The sequence below is a fragment of the Callorhinus ursinus genome, unplaced genomic scaffold (genome assembly GCF_003265705.2).
Source record: "Callorhinus ursinus isolate GAN/ISIS: 27379988/994484 unplaced genomic scaffold, GSC_fseal_2.0 scaffold10, whole genome shotgun sequence".
NCBI classification, from domain to species: domain Eukaryota; kingdom Metazoa; phylum Chordata; class Mammalia; order Carnivora; family Otariidae; genus Callorhinus; species Callorhinus ursinus.
The window spans coordinates 45258443-45276324 of record NW_027397072.1 but is presented as its reverse complement, the minus strand read 5'-3'; the positions used below and the strand labels follow the sequence as shown (position 1 = coordinate 45276324).

The window sequence follows — 17882 nt, the reverse complement described above, 5'->3', positions numbered from 1 at the left end:
AGGAAAACTATTACAAATTATTTTAGGCTTGAAGAAATTACAAAAAAATTAAATAAATTATGTAATGTTTTGATTAGTGGGAGACTCACTTTTATCCATTCTAAATAATTTATTACAGATAGCCTAAAAATTATTTAAAAGTAGTTATTAGTTTGATGCTTTCAAATGACATTGACTTTTTTTCCCATGATTTTAAAAATCCAATTAGGTCAGGTGAGTAAAAGTAAGTAGCGTTTTAAGGTGTTACCAGTTCAGTAGTGCTGGCACTTCACATGAGTTTATGACAGTTTTGCTTCATGTAATGACTCTGAGCTGAATATATTTGCTATTCTAAAAATGGGGGAATCTTAAGTTTAATTCAGTCTCTATATTCAGGAAGGTGATATTGTGTCCTTCTTGTCTGATACTTTAATATAAATAATAACTTCTTTTTTTTTTAAAGATTTATTTATTTATTTTGAGAGAGTGAGAATGAGAGAGAGAGAGCACATGAGAGCGGGGAGGGTCAGAGGGAGAAGCAGGCCCCTCGCCGAGCAGGGAGCCTGATGTGGGACTCGATCCCGGGACTCCAGGATCATGACCTGAGCCGAAGGCAGTCGTTTAACCAACTGAGCCACCCAGGTGCCCCTAAATAATAACTTCTTATGAATTCATTTGATAAATATAAATGAAAAATATTTAAACAGATTATTTAAACAAAACTGAGGCGTACCAGTGTTGCCACTGGCTTCGGTAAAGAGTGGTCATTGAGGTGTGCTTAGTTACCCTGTGGAAATCTTTATGTGGGATAGTGGGTACGGACAGCCCAACATCTGAATGGGAATTGGAAATGAATGAAAGATACCCAACACTTAGTAGCAACATCTCAGTAGCTCCATAACTGAAAAATACTATTTCATTACTTATTTTGATTTATAAATTTCTTGCTTAGGTGTTTTGGCCTTTTTTTTTTTTTCTGTTGGTGCCATTTGTCTTTCTTATTAATATGTGGAATTTCATTATATCTTCAAGATAATATTCCTTTGTTAAATAAAGTTTAAATATTTTTTCTCGGTGTATATTCTGCCATTTTATTTTTTGATGGGCTCTTTTGACACTAACGCTTTTAAGAGAGTTGATTTGTCATTGTTTTAGCTACATTTTGTGGGTTTCTTTTTTGTGGGAGGGCATCTTGTGTAGGAATTCTTTTCTAACTTAAAAGCAGAAAAATATTCACCTATATTTTCTTCTTAAAGTTTAAAAATTAAAAAAAATGGTTTAAAAGTTTTCACTTTATATTCAGATCTAACATTCATCTAGAATATATTTTTTATGTATGGCTCAAGTAGGAATCTAATTTTGTTTTTTATTCTTGGGAAAACCACTTGCCCTAGTAGCATCTGTCACCTGTCTACTCCCAGCTCCACCCAGCATGCCTTACCACATAGCACAGGTCCGCTCCTTGGTTCTCTGTTCTGCCCTGGCCTATGTGATAGTCTCGGGTCAGTATGTTTTATTTTAATTGCCAATTTATATTAAACTTTAATATCTTTCTAGGTAAGTATTGTATTTAATCTTCCCACATGGTGCATCATATCTTTTTTCCTTTTAGTCTTTTTGTGTCTTTTTATTTCCTTTTTAGAATGCTCTTCATGTTGTAATCTGGTACCAGGCCAACCTGTAAGCCATATTTTCGAATGCTGGTCTGTCCTGAGTCTCTGGGTCTCCCTCATGGCCACAGAGGTTCCTACTTTTTCAAGATCTCATCAAAGATTTACTCGTGTGCTTAAAGGTACTCCAGAGACCATGACAGATCTGCATTCTTCCACTAGTGGGATGGTTTAATATAATTGTTCCTCACTCCTCCTTTGTTATTCAAATTAAATATTTGTCATGCCTCAGCTTTTAAATTGAAACCTGTTTGTTTGGGATGAAGTCAGGACAATATGGTTTTACTTCCAAATCTATGGTTATTTTTCAGCACAAAGGAAGGATATTTTTTTCTGAACAAAGTTGCCACAAGCTTGTGAACCATCTGACACCAAAAACAGAAAATGTCATGGCAAAAGCTCTGTTCTCAGGTATTATTACTACAGATTTACTGCTAGTTCAGGAAAGGCAAGTAGGTCTGAACTGGACCTTTGGTTAAGATGCCCATTCATTGTAGCAACCCCATCTCCTGATTAGATTTGGAAACCCATGTTCTTTAGGATGTCAAAGATTGGGAAATTTCAGAAATCCACTAGACACCTTTTTCTAGATACTCATGAAAATATCTTTATTTTACCTTTGAACTTATCAAATTCCAATATTAAGAACTATGCCTGACTCCCAGGAATCCTTAAAGAAATGTATGTTGAAAAAGTAAAGAGGGAGGTGGGATGTAGTGCTGACTAAAGGACATGCAAGTGACAAAAAATAGGCAGAACTGAAAGTAGTTTCACCCTCCCAACTCTAGATGGACAAAAATACCACCACAGTAGTGGAATTTTATGCATATCCACTTTGGCGATTTCCCAGTGATGTTAATTTTAGGAACTCACACCTAATTTAATTGTTGGCTCATAGAGGGGTACACTTAGAAACTGATGTTTTGATTTGCGAGGATGCCAGAGGGATTGAACACTGGCAGCTGTGAAATATCTTCCATAGCCATTCAAGATAATTTTTGCAGCAGTGAATTTGGCAATAATTTCAATGTTTCAAGGAAGCTAGTGGCAGTTGTAGCTTTACGTAGCATACACTTCTGAGGGTCAGCTTAAAGCAACAGTCCTCTGTGTGTTTGCACAGAATTTTGTAACTGCAGCATGGTGATACTTAGGATTTTATGGTGATCAGAAGTTTGGAATCAAGCACAATCAACTGTGCCTCTGAATACTTTTTAAAAAGAATTTGTTAAATAATGCAGGCTGGATAATAGCTTCTTTATGGTCCTCATTGGTGAAAGGGTTGGAAAAATTCAGTGGTTGCAATTGGCGCCACTGTTTCATTGCCTGCTCTTGGGTTACCAGTTACCATTAATGAATGTAGCCAAGGCAAGGATATCTGAAAATTCATATTGAGGCAGCAGAAATTTAATTCAAATTCTGATGTTGTGTGGTAGGCAGAATAACGGTTCCTCAAAGGTGTCCACAGTCTGACTCCAGAACCTGTGAATATGTTCCGCTACATGGCACAGGGGGCTTTGCAGATGTGATTAGGGCTAGGGATAATGAATTGTGAAGATAATCCTGGATTATATGGTTGGGCCCAATCTAATCACGTGAGTCCTTGAAAGTAGAGACTTTCCTTCTTGTCCTCAGAGAGAGAGATGTAGTGATAGAAGAAGGATCAAAGAGATGCAGTGTAAAAAAAGATTCCATCTGCTAGTTCTGGCTTTGAAAATGGAGGAAAGGGCCCAGGAGCTAAGGAATTTAGTGGACTCTAAAAGCTAGGAATGGCCTTCGACTGACAGCCAACAAGAAAATACAGTGCTGCAACCTCTAGGAACTGAATTTGGGCAATGACCCACATGAGCAAGGAAATGGATTCTAGAGTCTGTACAAAGGATGCAACTCTGCCGACACCTTGATTTTTGTCTGTTGAGACTCATGTTGGACTTTTGATCTGCCGTACTTTAAGGTCATAAATTTGTGTTGCTTAACCCACTTAATTTGTGGTAATCTGTTATAGTAGTAAGAGAAAACTAATACAAAGGATAATTGATTTTTTTTTCCTTTTAAATGGTCATGGGTACAAAAGAGAAATATAATACAATTTTTGAAGGCATCTGTTCTCAAATAGAACAATTTTTCTTTTTTGAAGAAGAACCACGTATTGACTGACTTGTGTTGTCTCAACTAACTAATCCTTTTCCTAGAGTGTATTTCCTGAGGAAGAGGTAACATTGACAAATTACTACCTGGTATATAATTATGAGGAAAAATCAGAACCCTTGATTCAAATCAAAATTCATTTATAGTTTTGAGTTGATGTGGTTTTACCACTATGTTTCCTTTTCTGTCCAGAAAGAACTGTGTTATCACTTACTTCTTAAAAATGTTAGTTGATTAGCTTCTTGATTGCCACCCAGAAGAGCAAACTGCTGTTAGGATCACCTCACATTATTCCCTAGATGGAAGAATCTCAGCTGAACTTTCATGTGCAGATTAAATCCGTCCATGATCTTGTTGTTAAATATTCCTCATGGAGATGTACCTCCTAGAAGGCTCACACATATAGCCCTGTGGTCCAGCTGATAAAGACAGATAAAAAAAAAAAAAAAAGAAACATTGGTCTCTGCTATGAGTTTGATTTTGCTACAGTTGGAAGTTTATAATTTTCCCCAAGGATAAAAAGGACGGGGAGAAATGGAAGTCCATGGGCTGAAAAGTTATTTGCCATTGCCCATATTTTCACCTGATAGTAATTAGCCATTTCTATACAAAATACCTTTATAAATATTCATGAGCCTGTTCAGGGTAGCTTTGTCATGCAGTACACCCTTCGTTATCAGTAATAAGAAGTGAAGACAGATGGACAAATGGAATTGAAGGTATACATGTGAAAATGAAAAGGAACCAGTGGAGTAATCAATTTTATTATTTACTAAGTCATTCTCTTGGCAAAAAACAAAAAAAACCCCAAAAAGACATTTGGTAGTTCAAATGGATTTATTATCTTATTCCAAAGTATATACTAAATTAACTTTTACATTCTGTTGCTTTCATTATCTACCTGGTCCTGTTGCTACAATTTAGAGAATCACAGGCAGTATGGTGTCTCTACTTTGGTGTGAAATTAGCAGAAATAAAAAAAAAGGAAACTTATGGAAATGAAGAAATATAGCTGAATGTGTCAACATGATAATTGAATTAAGAGAAATAACAGACTATAAGCAAACCTTGTAACCTATATTAAGATTTAGGAGTGGTTAAGAGTGTATAGCTTAAGCCTACTTAGCTCTTACTGGCTACTTGATATTGGGAAATTTTTAAAACTGTAGAGTGCCTCAGTTTTTTTTTTTTTGTTTAAAATGGGGATTATAATTTTAGTTTTGTCATGAACATTAAATGTGTTAACATATAAAGTGCTTAAAACGTTGCCAGGCACAAGATAAATACTCAACAAATGTTTGCTATTGTTATTTTAGTTTTCAATTATAAACATTTTCAAGCATAAACACAATAGTTGTTTGTATGACTAGCTGGTTCCTTTTTTTATAATTAACTGGCATGTATCCATGGCCGAGGTGCTAGAATTATACAAACTTTACCTCTCCTTTTTTGTCTTAGTTTTTTTCTGAATAATTTAAAGCATATCATTTCACACCTATATGCCACAATGTGTATCTCTTAAAATTATGGAATATGGGCTTTAAAAAAAACTGTGATGTCATTATCCCATCTAACAAAATTAAAAATATTTTCTTGGTTATGGCCAATACTCAGGCCATAATTACATTTTCCAATTTGCTTTAAAAAATGTTTTATTTCTTTGAGTCCGAGTCCAAACAAGTTCCATATACTGCATTTGCTGTTATGTTTCCCATGCTTTTCTCCCTACTCCTGCTCTTTTTAATGTCAGTTTATTGAGGTATAAGTTACATGTAGGAAATTTTACTTCTTTTAGGGGAGTGGTCCTATGGATATTGGCAAATGTATACAGTTGTGTAACTACCACCATAATCAAGACGGTCTGTCAGGGTCCTTTTAGTCTGTTCCCTCCCCATGACCCTAGTTCCTTGCAACTGATTTTTTTGTTGTTGTTCCTATAGGGTTTTTTCTTTTCCAGAACATCGTATAGTTTCTTTCACTTAGTGTAATTGTTTTGGAATTCGCCATGTTTTTCCTTTTATCAGTAATTTGTTCCTTTTTCATTATTGAACATTATTCTATCATATGGATATTACCACAATTTGTCATCCAGTCATAATTTGATGGACATTTTGGGATGTTTTGTCATTTGGGTGGTTTTGGGTGAATATGAGTAAGTCAGGTATAAACATCCAAATAGAGGTTTTTGTGTGGATATCTGACATTTCTTTTGGCTAAATGTCTAGGAATATTTACCTACATCTGCTGGGTCATGTGGTAATTGTATGTTTAGCTTTATACAAAACTGCACACTGTTTTCCAGAGTTGCTGCACCATTTTGCATTTCCCAAAGCGGGATATGAGAATTCCAGTTGCTCCAGGTCTTTGTTAGTACTTGTTATTTTCAGTATTGTTTTTATTATCTAACCGTTCTTAAAGGATAGAGTGGTATTTCACCATAGTTTTAATTTCCATTTCCTAATTACTAATGATCTTGTGACATTTTAAATGCACTTGTTTTCCTTACCCTTCTTTTAGTCAAGACCAGTCTCTTTCCTGCATATCATTTTTCTATTGCATTGACTGGTAGAAGAAACTAAAAATGTCTTGTTTTTTTTTCCCTTCATTTTGTTGTTTGACTTGATCCTCGATCCTTCATCATTCCTATAGGCTGGAAATTAGCTGGTAAAACTTGATTTGATTTCAATTTTGTTGCTTTGATGGAATACTTCATAGGCTATTTAAATTTATATCACTTTAGGAGGCACCCAACATCAGACTGACATTGGATTCAGATGCTGGCAGTGTTATCCCTCCCTCATAAAATTACCCACCAACTTTTCATCTAATGGTTTTGTCCATTTACCTTTTCCTGAGTCAGTTATTTAATTAGTTGTTATCAAACAGCTATATATTCTAATTCCCCTTCCTTTCAGTTCATCCGTTTAATGTCTTCTGTAAAGGAAGACTTTTCTTCATGTAATAGAGCCAGCTGGTCACCCTAAGGTAGAGTTTATAGAGAAAAATTAGAATTGTTTACTTTTATTTATGTATTTATTTATTAGTTTATATATATTTTTTGAGACAGAGAGAGAGTAGTGGAGGGGCCAACAGAGAGGGAGAGAGAGAATCTTAAGCCGGCTCCATGCCCGTTGCAGAACCCGATGAGGGGATTGTTCTCATGACCCTGAGATCATGACCTAAACCAAAATCAAGAGTCAGATGCTTAACCAACTGAACCACCCAGGTGCCCCAGAATTAATAACTTTTAGAGGAAGGAGTTAATTTCCCTGAAATTTCCAGTGTATACTTAATGGGTGCTACTGGGAGTAAATTATTTCTTTGTTATTATTGTCTTTGTGAGCATCATTATGAGTTCATGGGTTTTATATATTCAGTATCTTTCAGTGGGTTTCAGTGATTCCTGTTTCATTCAAATTCAGGTTATATTAATGAGATTAAAAAAACAACAGAGTGTAGAAGTGCATAGATTTTCATTTGTACTTGAGTCTAGTTTCTGGACATTTTTTCCTGGTTCTTTGACCTGTATGTATATGGACCAACTTCACATTCATAAAATTATCAAGTTCTAGAGAAAGAAAAATAACCTGGTAGTATTTCATGTGGATTAATATAAATTAATAAATTAGGAAGAATTTACATTGTCATGATAATATATCTTCCTATCTAAGAACGTATCATTTCTATTTTTTTAAGTCTGTTTTTGGAGCTTTCAGGAGTGTTTAAATATTTTTCCTCATGTAAGTTTTTCACATTTCTAAATCATTTATCTTTTTTGGTGCTATTATGTCTTTTGTTTTATTAGATTTAAAATGTATATATTTTAAGTGTATTTTTGTTTGTGTGTATGAAGGCTGTTATTTTCTGTATGCCAATTTATGAATTTGCTCTTTTACTGGTATCTCTTCTTGTTTGCAGTAGTTTTCCAATTGATTTTCATAGTTTTCAAGGTATTTATTTGCAATGAGAGATAATCCTGCCTTTTTGTTTCTAATTCTGTCTCCAAATCCTTTTTCTTGACTATGTTGCATACCACTTCCAAGTCAATGTTAAATAAAGAGTGGTGGTAATAGTGGACATACTTCTCTTATTCCTGAGTTTAATGTCAAAAATTCTGGCCTTTCCCCATTAAGACCTGCCTTTATTGTTAAGATACTATAGTACATAAAAAATGGAAACATGAGATTGGTTTAGTATGTGGCTCTCTATCTCAGAGCTGACTGACAACTGCAAATGGTATTTTAATGAGAAAATTAATCACTGGTGGGATTTCTTCCTTTTTAATTCCTGGTACAAAAATGAATGTCCTTGCACAGTTCGGCATATTTGCCTGATCTGGCTCGCACTCTATGCTAGTTGTGTCAGCTTCTCACCCCCATTGCTGCCCCTACCGTCAGGCAACCTAGCCAAACATCCCTTCGGACTCAGTCCTCATTTTCCCCTCCTGGTTCTCTGCTTACATTCTAGATCTCTTTCCCTAAAAGAGGCTCAGAAAATAGTATATCTAAGTACATTTGTGACCTAAAACTCATCCAAAAACAAAAACACCAGTTTTAGAATACCACAAACCCCTAGAAGGAAACGGAGCTCCTGAAGTGATTTTTGGCCCTTCGGCATCTCGTGTGCCCATGTTCTTGCTTGCTGTCTGCGTAAGGGTGCTGAGGACCCCGTAGCCCTCTGCACATCACTGCCTTCTCTGCTTCTCTGCTGTGTAGTAAATCTTGAAAGATTACCACACTGTCAAGAGTGTAGCATTCTTTTGATTATTTTCTGTCAAGAATGTCACCTCCTAAAACCCTGGCCTCCTGTCTTATTTATTATTGTCAGTGCTGTCAGCCTTGTGGTCAGATGTGTTAGATTTTGGAGTCCGGCTCACTGCCTCTTATTCCCCTATTCAGCCTCTGGCAGGTTCCCTGTGTTCTAACTGCATAACCATGTTTTATCCCTTATTTTCATTGCTCATAATTTTTCTTTTCTACTAAGCCTTCGCTTTTTTTTAGTTTTTTTTTTTTCTTTTTAGCACTTTCCTTTTTTCTGTTATTTTTGTGTTCTAAGTATAAAGGTTCACTTGGGCAAGTCTTCATTATCTTACCCATCATCCTTTATAAGTTTACTACTTACCTCTAAATTCCTGTAAGAGCAGATCTTTAGCCTTGGGTTAAGCTTCCTAGCTAAAGATATATTTGCATGTATTGTAGCGTTTTTATATTTATTTGTAATATAAAATATATCTTGAGTTCCTGTTTTTCTTGGTTGTCCTGCAACTAAATGAGATATTTGGAGTTGATAATCCTTCCCAGAAATTGAAAAAAGCATAGCCTCTTATGGATGGGAAAAAAAAATGCTCTGATAGGTATATGGATTTTATGTAATAAAAAGTGTATATTAAAATATGTAATATGTATATATACACAGTTATACTATATGCATAATTATTTGTCATTGTACAGCAAATATACTGAGAAAATAAGTCAGAGATGAAAAGAGATGAGAAGTACCAAACATTTAACAAATATATAGAGTTCCCTGAACTTATGGAACATTATTTTTTTTAATGTTTTTTTATTTATTTATTCCTGAGAGTCAGAGAGAGAGAGAGAGAGAGAGGCAGAGGGAGAAGCAGGCTCCCTGCCTAGCAGGGAGCCTGATGCGGGACTTGATCCCAGGACCCTGGGATCATGACCTGAGCCGAAGGCAGACACTTAACCATCTGAGCCACCCAGTTGCCCCTTATGGAACATTCTAATGTATAAGACTTGAAGTCTCTTGAGGCTACAGTAGAGTTAAGATTGACACACAAAATATTGGAAAACAATATTGGTACTTGTCTATGGCAAATACCATATGGGAAGTACAGAGAATAGCATATATAGTCAAGAGCATATAAGATCTTTTAGTCTTTGATGTTCAGATAAATTAATAAAGGAATGATAAATAGAGAAAAGAGTACTTGCCTCATAGGGTTTTGGGAGAGTCAAATGGGCAGTGGGTAGAAAGTTTTAGCAATGTGCCTACTGTATAGTAAATGCTCAATAAATGTTAGCCATTGGTATTACCAGTGAGCAATGGGTTTGAAATATCCCTAATTCTGTGTTAGTGTCTCTACACTTTAAACTATTAGGAGGGAGGAATGACATTCTGTCCTGAAAATGGAAAAATCTGAGCAGGATTCATGGCCAAGCCTTCAGCAAGCCAAGGCTATTCTCTGGAAGTAGTTTTGGGCCTGAGCCACTGTTTGGGAAGCTGATCAGAGGGTCATAGTTCTATGTAATGAAATGCGTCTTCTATAATTTTAGCCTGGAAAAAATTATTCATCTTTTTTATTTTAAATGAAATAATTGCTCAGTTTTCTTCATCACAAGACCCATTGACTTATATATTAGAAGTGTGTGTTTTGTTTCCTAAATCTTTGTATAGTCAATTCAGTGGTCTGAATTGTCCCCACTAACTGTCCCTTTTCTTCCCCTATTGAAGTTCATTTACCACATTGCCATTTAGAAGACATATTAGTGGGAAGAACTGTTTTTCATGTAGATTTTCCTTAGACTAAGCTTAGCCAAGCAAATGAAAAGTTGGGATTTAGACTCAGTACCATAAGCAAGGAAGTGCACAGTGTTAAATAGCACTCTTATTGATTAAGATAAGAAAGATGTTCATCCAGAATCATAGTTGCTTTTCTGTGACAATTTCCAGATTTCTTTTTTTTTCCTGAGACACCAGTTTACTCATAAAGGAAGGAGTGGAAACTAAGCCATACTTGTGGGAGCCTTAAATCCACGAAGTTCATTGTCTCACTGAGCTGCAGGCATCTTCTTTTCTCTCTAGGAATTGGAAGGCTGATCTTGGTAAGAACAAAAATGTGTTCAGTCTTCAAAATTTAATTAGAAAGCAGGGCTTAGAACTTCCTCTTATAGGTATACACAATCACAATAAGTATTTTCACTATAGATAACACTTGGCTTTTTATAATTGTTACTAGGATATCTGAGTACTTAACTGTTCACATCCCACCCCCACCCCTCCACCTGTTATTTTGTATTACCAGATCTAGTATTTCTTTTAAGTTGGACTGCCAGGGATTGAAAAGGTAAAGGTTTCTTTAAATCCTAATTAAATCAGGTTTTATTAGTTATATGTGCTGTCACTGCTCCTTTGAGGAGGCTTGTGAGCTTTTTTTCCCGGAGACGTTGTTGAAACATATATGCTTCATCACACTATGCTGGTCCATATTTCACTGTGTGTGTGTGTGTGTCTGTGTGAAAGGACTTGTTTTTTTACTGCCAAGTTTTTGTAGTACTTCTCAGGGAATGCAAAGATTGCTATATTTTTAAAACAGTTCATCAGCTACTGTCCTTGTTTCTTCAAATATGATGAAAATCTATTGTGGTTTAACTTATTGAGTGTCTTCAGATATTCAGAGGCCATTGGATATTTTCTAACTGATGGGGAGGTGCTTAATATAAAATGTTTAATTGAGATGGAGAACTTCACATGTCAAAGGAACAAACTGGATGACAGAATATCCTTCCTTTATTCTTTTCTATCATTTTCTCAATTTGAGATATTTCCATAAATACATCCTACTCATATTTTAAAATTTCAGCTTTTGTTCTTTTAAAAAATCCTACATTATATTTGCTCTTCCAGGATAAGAGCTTTTCTATGGCTGATAGAGACCTCTTTATCTGGAATATATGATAACTGTTGCTACAGTAAACATTATTGCTGTGTGATATTGGTAGTTTGCTTTTTAAAAACTTATCAGGTGAGGGGAAAAGCTATATTTTACTTGAAAATTAAATGGCAAATGAAATATTATCTAAACCTTCTAACATATAAAAAGTAGCTTGCCTTAATTTTTGGTCATTTCAGATGAAAGCCACTCTTCCTGAATAGTGAATTTCACCGTTTTGTTTTGCTCTGAGCATAAGGGCTGAATGTAAGGTGCTTTTTTATCTCCCACTTCTCTCTTCTCCTACAGTGTATTTATGTTGCTTTTCGAGACATAGCACATGTATTTATGTTGGTATATAAATTCAAAAGATCAGCATAAAAATGGAATGTAATAACCAAGGCTTTTATTGTTTATATGAAGCAAACTATTTTAAAATAGTACCATCAATAAATGTGATAATTGTGATTTTTTTCCTGTGAATTTTAATTTGAATTACTTCATACTGGATCACTTAACCTAGTATTCTGGTTTGTACCAGAATACTATTTGGGAGTGAGTGGATCAAATGAGACAATTTATATGAGAATGGATTGTCAATAGAATGTATTTGTGGATGTTATTTGGCGTTACTTTAAACCATGATTTAGAAAAACATTTTGAAACAAGTGGTATGGTGGAATGTTTCTAACTGGAATGCTTTATCACACCTAATGATGTGGTTTACTATATATTAGACACAATCAGGAAGAAACACTCACCCTGCAGGGGGCAAAACAGCAGAGTGTGTCATAAGATTCAACTTTAATTATTTAAACTTCACCATCATCATTTTGCTTTACAAAAATATTCTGGTGACATTTCTTATAATGAGTTCCTTCCCATCAAAATCGTAGAAAGAATTCTGCTGCTTACTGGCTAGCAGGGGATCAGTGAGTTTCCATTTTATTTTAGCTTTCCCAAATTTTCTGAGCCTAAGGCCAACAGTTCTGAGGGGATATTGGTCTCCTCTAGAGTCTTATCTTTTGAGAGAGGGAATTCATGGGTGAGGGGAAGGGAGAAAAATACTGGTGTTGCTTTATGAAAACTAATCTGCATTTTATGTGTGAGGAGCCTGCTCTTAACAGTATGTTCTCAAAGGGGGTGTTTTAATCTATTGGTTGTTTCTTTTGATATTGACTTTTTTTTTTTTTTCCGTTTTACTTGCCTCCCCCCCATCCCTCCACAAGGGTGGTCATTAGAGCTGGTTTTAATACATTTCTTTTCTGGATTAGAAATCATCTCTCTTCCTCTCATTCACTTAATCTTAATTTTTTTTTTGCTCTCTCTCCAAAGAGTATGAACTGATGAATTGCATTTAGCAGTGATGCCAGATAAACATTTGAGTATGTGTGTGGGAAGAATTCCTTTTTTTTTTTTTTTTTGGTGAGACTCTTTTGGGACTGGGGTTGATAGTTTAATTATCCTGATCTTCCAAGTTCAAAATGATAGCACCATACATACACACACACACACACACACACACACACACCCCCCTCACACAAATTCTTGCCTTTATAAGTCCAGTATCATATGTAATGCTATTTAATGTTATGTTAATTATTAGATGGATCCAAAGGAAAAGTTTGTGATTCATGTAGCAAAAAAGAGATAATCAGTGATTGTCTCAAGACACTCAGATGATCTGGTTTTGCATCTCACTCATTTTTTTCCTTGAGTCAAGTCCCTTCTAGTCTCCTTTCTGATTTACAAGAAGAGTTGATGCCTAAAGGATCTTTTTCTAAGGAGCTTCTTAGAGATAAATTCAGTGATGAGTTCAGCCCAGCAAGTATTTACCTAGTACTTACACAATGTCTTCAGAATTTTATTAGGATTTGGAAAAACCAAACTGTGCATAGGTTTCTGTCCTTAAAGGAGATTATGATCCATCTGGACCAGGAAAGCAAACACAGGAAGAGTTTGACAAGATGAAATTGTATTTTTTTTACCTTTGGGTAAAATCCTTATTCTAATTCCAGCTTAATTTCAGGCCATCAGAACTCTCCCAAATTAATTTTCTCCCTACCCTGCCTGAGCATCATGGTTGAATGTCTCTCATGGACACTCACCAGCACTTCAGTGCCATTGTTAACTCTCCTTATACTTTACTTAGATGTTCCTCAACCCTAGAACAATACACTTGACCTTCTCCTGTACCTGGAATCCATTGCTGCGGTTATAGAACATTATGGACACAGTTGGAATGTTGTTGTAGAGCATCAGAGGCAGTCTTCAGTTACTGTGGAACTATCAACACTAGATTTTGCTCACCTTCAAAATCCTTACATAGAACATCTAGGTCTGATTACAGCTTTATTTATAGCTCTTACAATGTGCACTTACAGCTCTTCTCTCTCATTGCCCAGGTTTTTCTTCAAGACTGACCTCTAAGTGGTTAACCTCACTCTGTCATACTGCTCTTGCTTTTTCTTCCTTCCCTATTCCCTGTTGACCCTCTGTCTGACAGTTGGGTTGAAATGCTGACTTGCCATCTTCCTCACATCCATTACCTCCCCTACGTTCATGCCTTACCTTTTCAGCACAATTCTAGTATGTGTCAGTGTTTTCTCTACCTTCTTCTTTCTTGTGCCCATGTGATGAGCACTTCTGAAGAAATAGTGTACAGTGATTCAGGTTCACTGCAGATCCATGGTCATCAACTGTGGCTGAGCCCCAGTGCTGCTCCCCACTTTTCTTAGTTCTGAGATCTATTTGCTTCATTATTTTTTAAATTTTATTTTATTGTGGCAAGAACATAAAATAAGATGTGCCCTCTTAAATTTTTAAATGTACAATATATTATTGTGCACTTTAGGTACAGTGTTGTACAGCAGATCTCTAGAGCCTATCTTGCTTACCTGTAACTTTATGCCCATTAATTAGGAATTGCCTATTTACTCCTCCACTCAGCCCCTGGCCACCACTATTTCACTCTTTGATTCTGTGAATTTGACTATTTTAGACACCTCACATAAGTGGAATTATGCAGTCTTTGTCTTTCTGTGACTAGTTTATTTCTTTTACAGGGTCCTCAGAGTTCATCCATTTCATCCATGTTGTTGCATATTGCAGAATTTTCTTCTATTTATAGAATAAATAGTTTCTACTCTGTGTGTTTTTGTGTATGTGTGTGTGTGTGTGTACATGTGTGTATTTCTTTATCCTTTAATTTATCAGTGGACATTTAGGTTGTTTCTGCTTTTTGGCTATTGTGGATAGTGCTTCAATGAATGTAGGAGCGTCAGCATCTCTTTGAGATCCCAGTTTTAATTATTGTGGATAGATACCCAAAGTGGGATTGCTGGGTCATTTAGTAGTTCTATTATTTTTAATTTTTTGAGGAACGTCCATACTGTTTTCCATAGTAGTTGTACCATTTTTCAATTCCACCAACAGTGCCCAGCTTCCAATTTCTTGACATGCTTGACACACTTGTTGTGTTTTTGATAATAGCCATGCAGACAGGTGTGTTGTGATATCTCATTGTGGTTTTGATTTGCATTACCCTGATGATTAGTATGTGGAGTACTTTTTCATATTCCTGTTGGCCATTTGTGTGTCTTCTTTGGAGGAATGCCTATGCAAGTCCATTTTTCAATCAGGGTTTTTCCCCCACTATTGAGTTGTGGTTCTTTATAGATTTGGGATATTAACCCCCCAGAAGATATGTGGTTTGCAAGTATTTTCTCTCACTCTGTATATTGCCTTTTTATTATGTTGGTTTTTTTCCTTGGCTCTATAGAAGCTTTTTAGTTTGATGTAGTCCCACTTGTTTATTTTTGTTTTTGTTGCTTGTGCTTTTTGGCGTTATATGCATGAAATCACTGCCAAGACCAATATCAAGGAGATTTTCCTCTGTTTTCTTCGAAGAGTTTTATGGTTTCAGGTCTTATTAAGTCTTTAATCAGTTTTGCTCTTTTTTATTTTATTGTTTTTTTATTGGTCTGTACCAAATCATTTCCCATGACATTTATTTTTTCCAAATCATCCCCCTATTGGTCTCCACCTCTTCCCACTTGATACTTTCTTGTTTAGAGTAGTAGTATAGCACAGAGATTTGGAACAGGTACTCACCATATAGACTGGGTTCAAGCCCGTGCTCTGCAAATTATTTTATGATTATGGTTAAGTAATTTATCTCTCTTTGCCTCTATTTCTTGATCTGTAAAATGAGGATGATAATGCCACCCATTTTAAAGAGATATTGTAAGGATTAAATAAGTTAATGTTGGTAAAAAAAAAAAAAGCACTTAAAATAGCACCTGCCACATAGTAGGAAACATGTTAATGTTGGTTATTATTGCATATTTTATCACTGATAATATTGAGGCTTTTGGGTCTCATACACTATTTCTATCCTACATACTTACGATTTTGTCAACAACTCATTGACTCTTACCGCATTTTCTTCATTTTCAGAAATGGTGCATTAAAAGATCATCTTTCTTCCTGTTTCTTCCTGCCTGAGGCCTAGTTTCATGTTTATCTCTCATTTTCTCCCACATCTTAAATCTATTGCTTCATACAGAATTCATACCCTGAGTCTATAAGCTTCTTCCATTCCAAAAACAATAAAAAGAGTATCATCATCACTATTCTCATCAGAAGCTACCAAAGAATAGAGAGGTGTCTTCCTCTGATAATTCCTCATATACTTTCCCAAGTCCATCCTTCTTCTCTTCTCTCATATAGATTTTTTTTTGAAGGATTAGTCTTCCCTCCTTACTGCACTACCTTCTGGCTCTAGCTGAAATTTACTAATACAGAACAAGGAAACCAACAATTAGGTGTTGGTCACATTCAAAGATTTGCTTTCTGTCCTTAGTCCACTCTCCTTCTCCTCCTCACACTTTTAGCCAATTTTGACTTTCGTGACATAAGTTCTCATCTCAACCATCCCACTCATATGGTTTTGCTCCAGGCTCTGACTCTCTCCTTGTCTCCTTTCTTAGGTCTTCCTCCCACCTCCTAAATATATGCTTTCCCCCACGTCCCATTTTTCACACTGATCCTTGTTATATATGTTCCTTGGGTAATTTAATCTATTCCCATGATTTATATACTGTTTACCGGATGTGCCGGTGACTCAGAAATTCTCTATTTCTAACTCCAAACTCTCTCCTGAGCATTCAGACCTCTTTCCAACTATTTCCTAGATATGAACACCCAAAGGCATCCCAAATTCAGTGCATCTAAAATTAAACTCATTGTACTTCCAATTGTCACATTGCTCCTGTATTTCTATTGTAATGGGTCTCTTCACTATCAACCTAAAGAGCCCAGGCCAGAAACCATTCAAGCCTCTATTTGTATTGTGATACTTAAAATTGTATTGTACATTTCTCTTCCTTCCGGTCTTAGCTCTTACTGCCTTACTTTAGGCCTTCATTTTCCTCTACCTGAGCTATTCCAAGAAACTTTGAATGATTTTCTCTGCTGATTTTACCAGCTATCCAGTCTACCTTATGTGCACTTGACAGTTATATTTCTAGAACATTAACCTGATCATGTGCTGTTTTGCTTAAACTTCTTAGGTGGTTCTCCATTACTTACATTTTATGATCCAACTCATGATAAAGCAGTAATCTTCACCATCCAGCTACAACCTTTTTTTTCCAGCCCCAATTTTAGTCAGAGCCCCTGATGTACAAATTGCATAGATCTATTCTTCCATATGATGCTCTTCTCTTTAATGCCTGTATGTCTTGTCTTTGCACACATTAATCTTACCTATTTCTCTTCTCTAGAAAATTGTTATTTAATCTTCTAGACCTAGCCCAATTTCTCTCTTTGGGAAGCCTTTCACAAATTATTCATTTACTCTTTTTTAGATTTCATAGTCTTTTGTAGATGGTAGTTATAACACTGGCCTGGAACTATTTTTTTGAATTCCCAATACTCTTGTGTTCCTGATACCCAGGACACTGCCTGGAATTTAGTAGGTGCTTAGTGAATGTCTGAATGAATTTTAGAACTAAGTATTTTTAAAAGATGAAGGAGATAGTTTGTGTCATTGTAAGTTAGCTTAAAGATAGGAAAAGTGGTGGAGGAAAAAAATGTTAGTAGACCAAATGATATAATATATAAGAACCAAATGGAGAAGGAGGAGAACATGAAGAAATAGATTGTTGGGTATAGGAGAACGTTGAGAAATGACACTAGAAAAGGAAGAAAGATAATACTGTTAAACCTGTACTGACCATGGCACTGAAAGAATGTGAGGGAAGGGATGGCAACAGAAGGAAAGGGCAGCCTTGTGAGAGATAAAACTGAGTATGAATGTTGTCAGACAGCATCTGCAGAAGAAAGACGGGCCCCCTCGTTGCAGCCATGTGGCATGTTTCTGCTGACAAACGGGGCTACAAAGCCATAGCCTT

The 17882-nt window shown here is 35.8% G+C and overlaps 1 protein-coding gene across 9 annotated transcripts in view; it reads left to right on the top strand.

Annotated features, from left to right (window-relative positions):
* Positions 1 to 17882, top strand: part of CTNNA2 (catenin alpha 2) — a 1073854-nt gene that overhangs the window by 61400 nt on the left and 994572 nt on the right. Inside the window, exon 2 of one of the 9 annotated variants that reach the window (XM_073897474.1) lies at positions 1377 to 1481. The exons of 2 other annotated variants lie outside the window; for them this stretch is intronic. In XM_073897474.1, the coding sequence (XP_073753575.1) occupies positions 1412 to 1481 (70 nt within the window). In that variant the 5' untranslated portion in view covers positions 1377 to 1411. Of the gene's footprint in view, positions 1 to 1376; positions 1482 to 1752; positions 1772 to 17882 lie in introns of those variants that run through there. 6 more of the 9 variants (XM_073897475.1, XM_073897481.1, XM_073897477.1 and 3 more) reach the window with 6 other exon arrangements.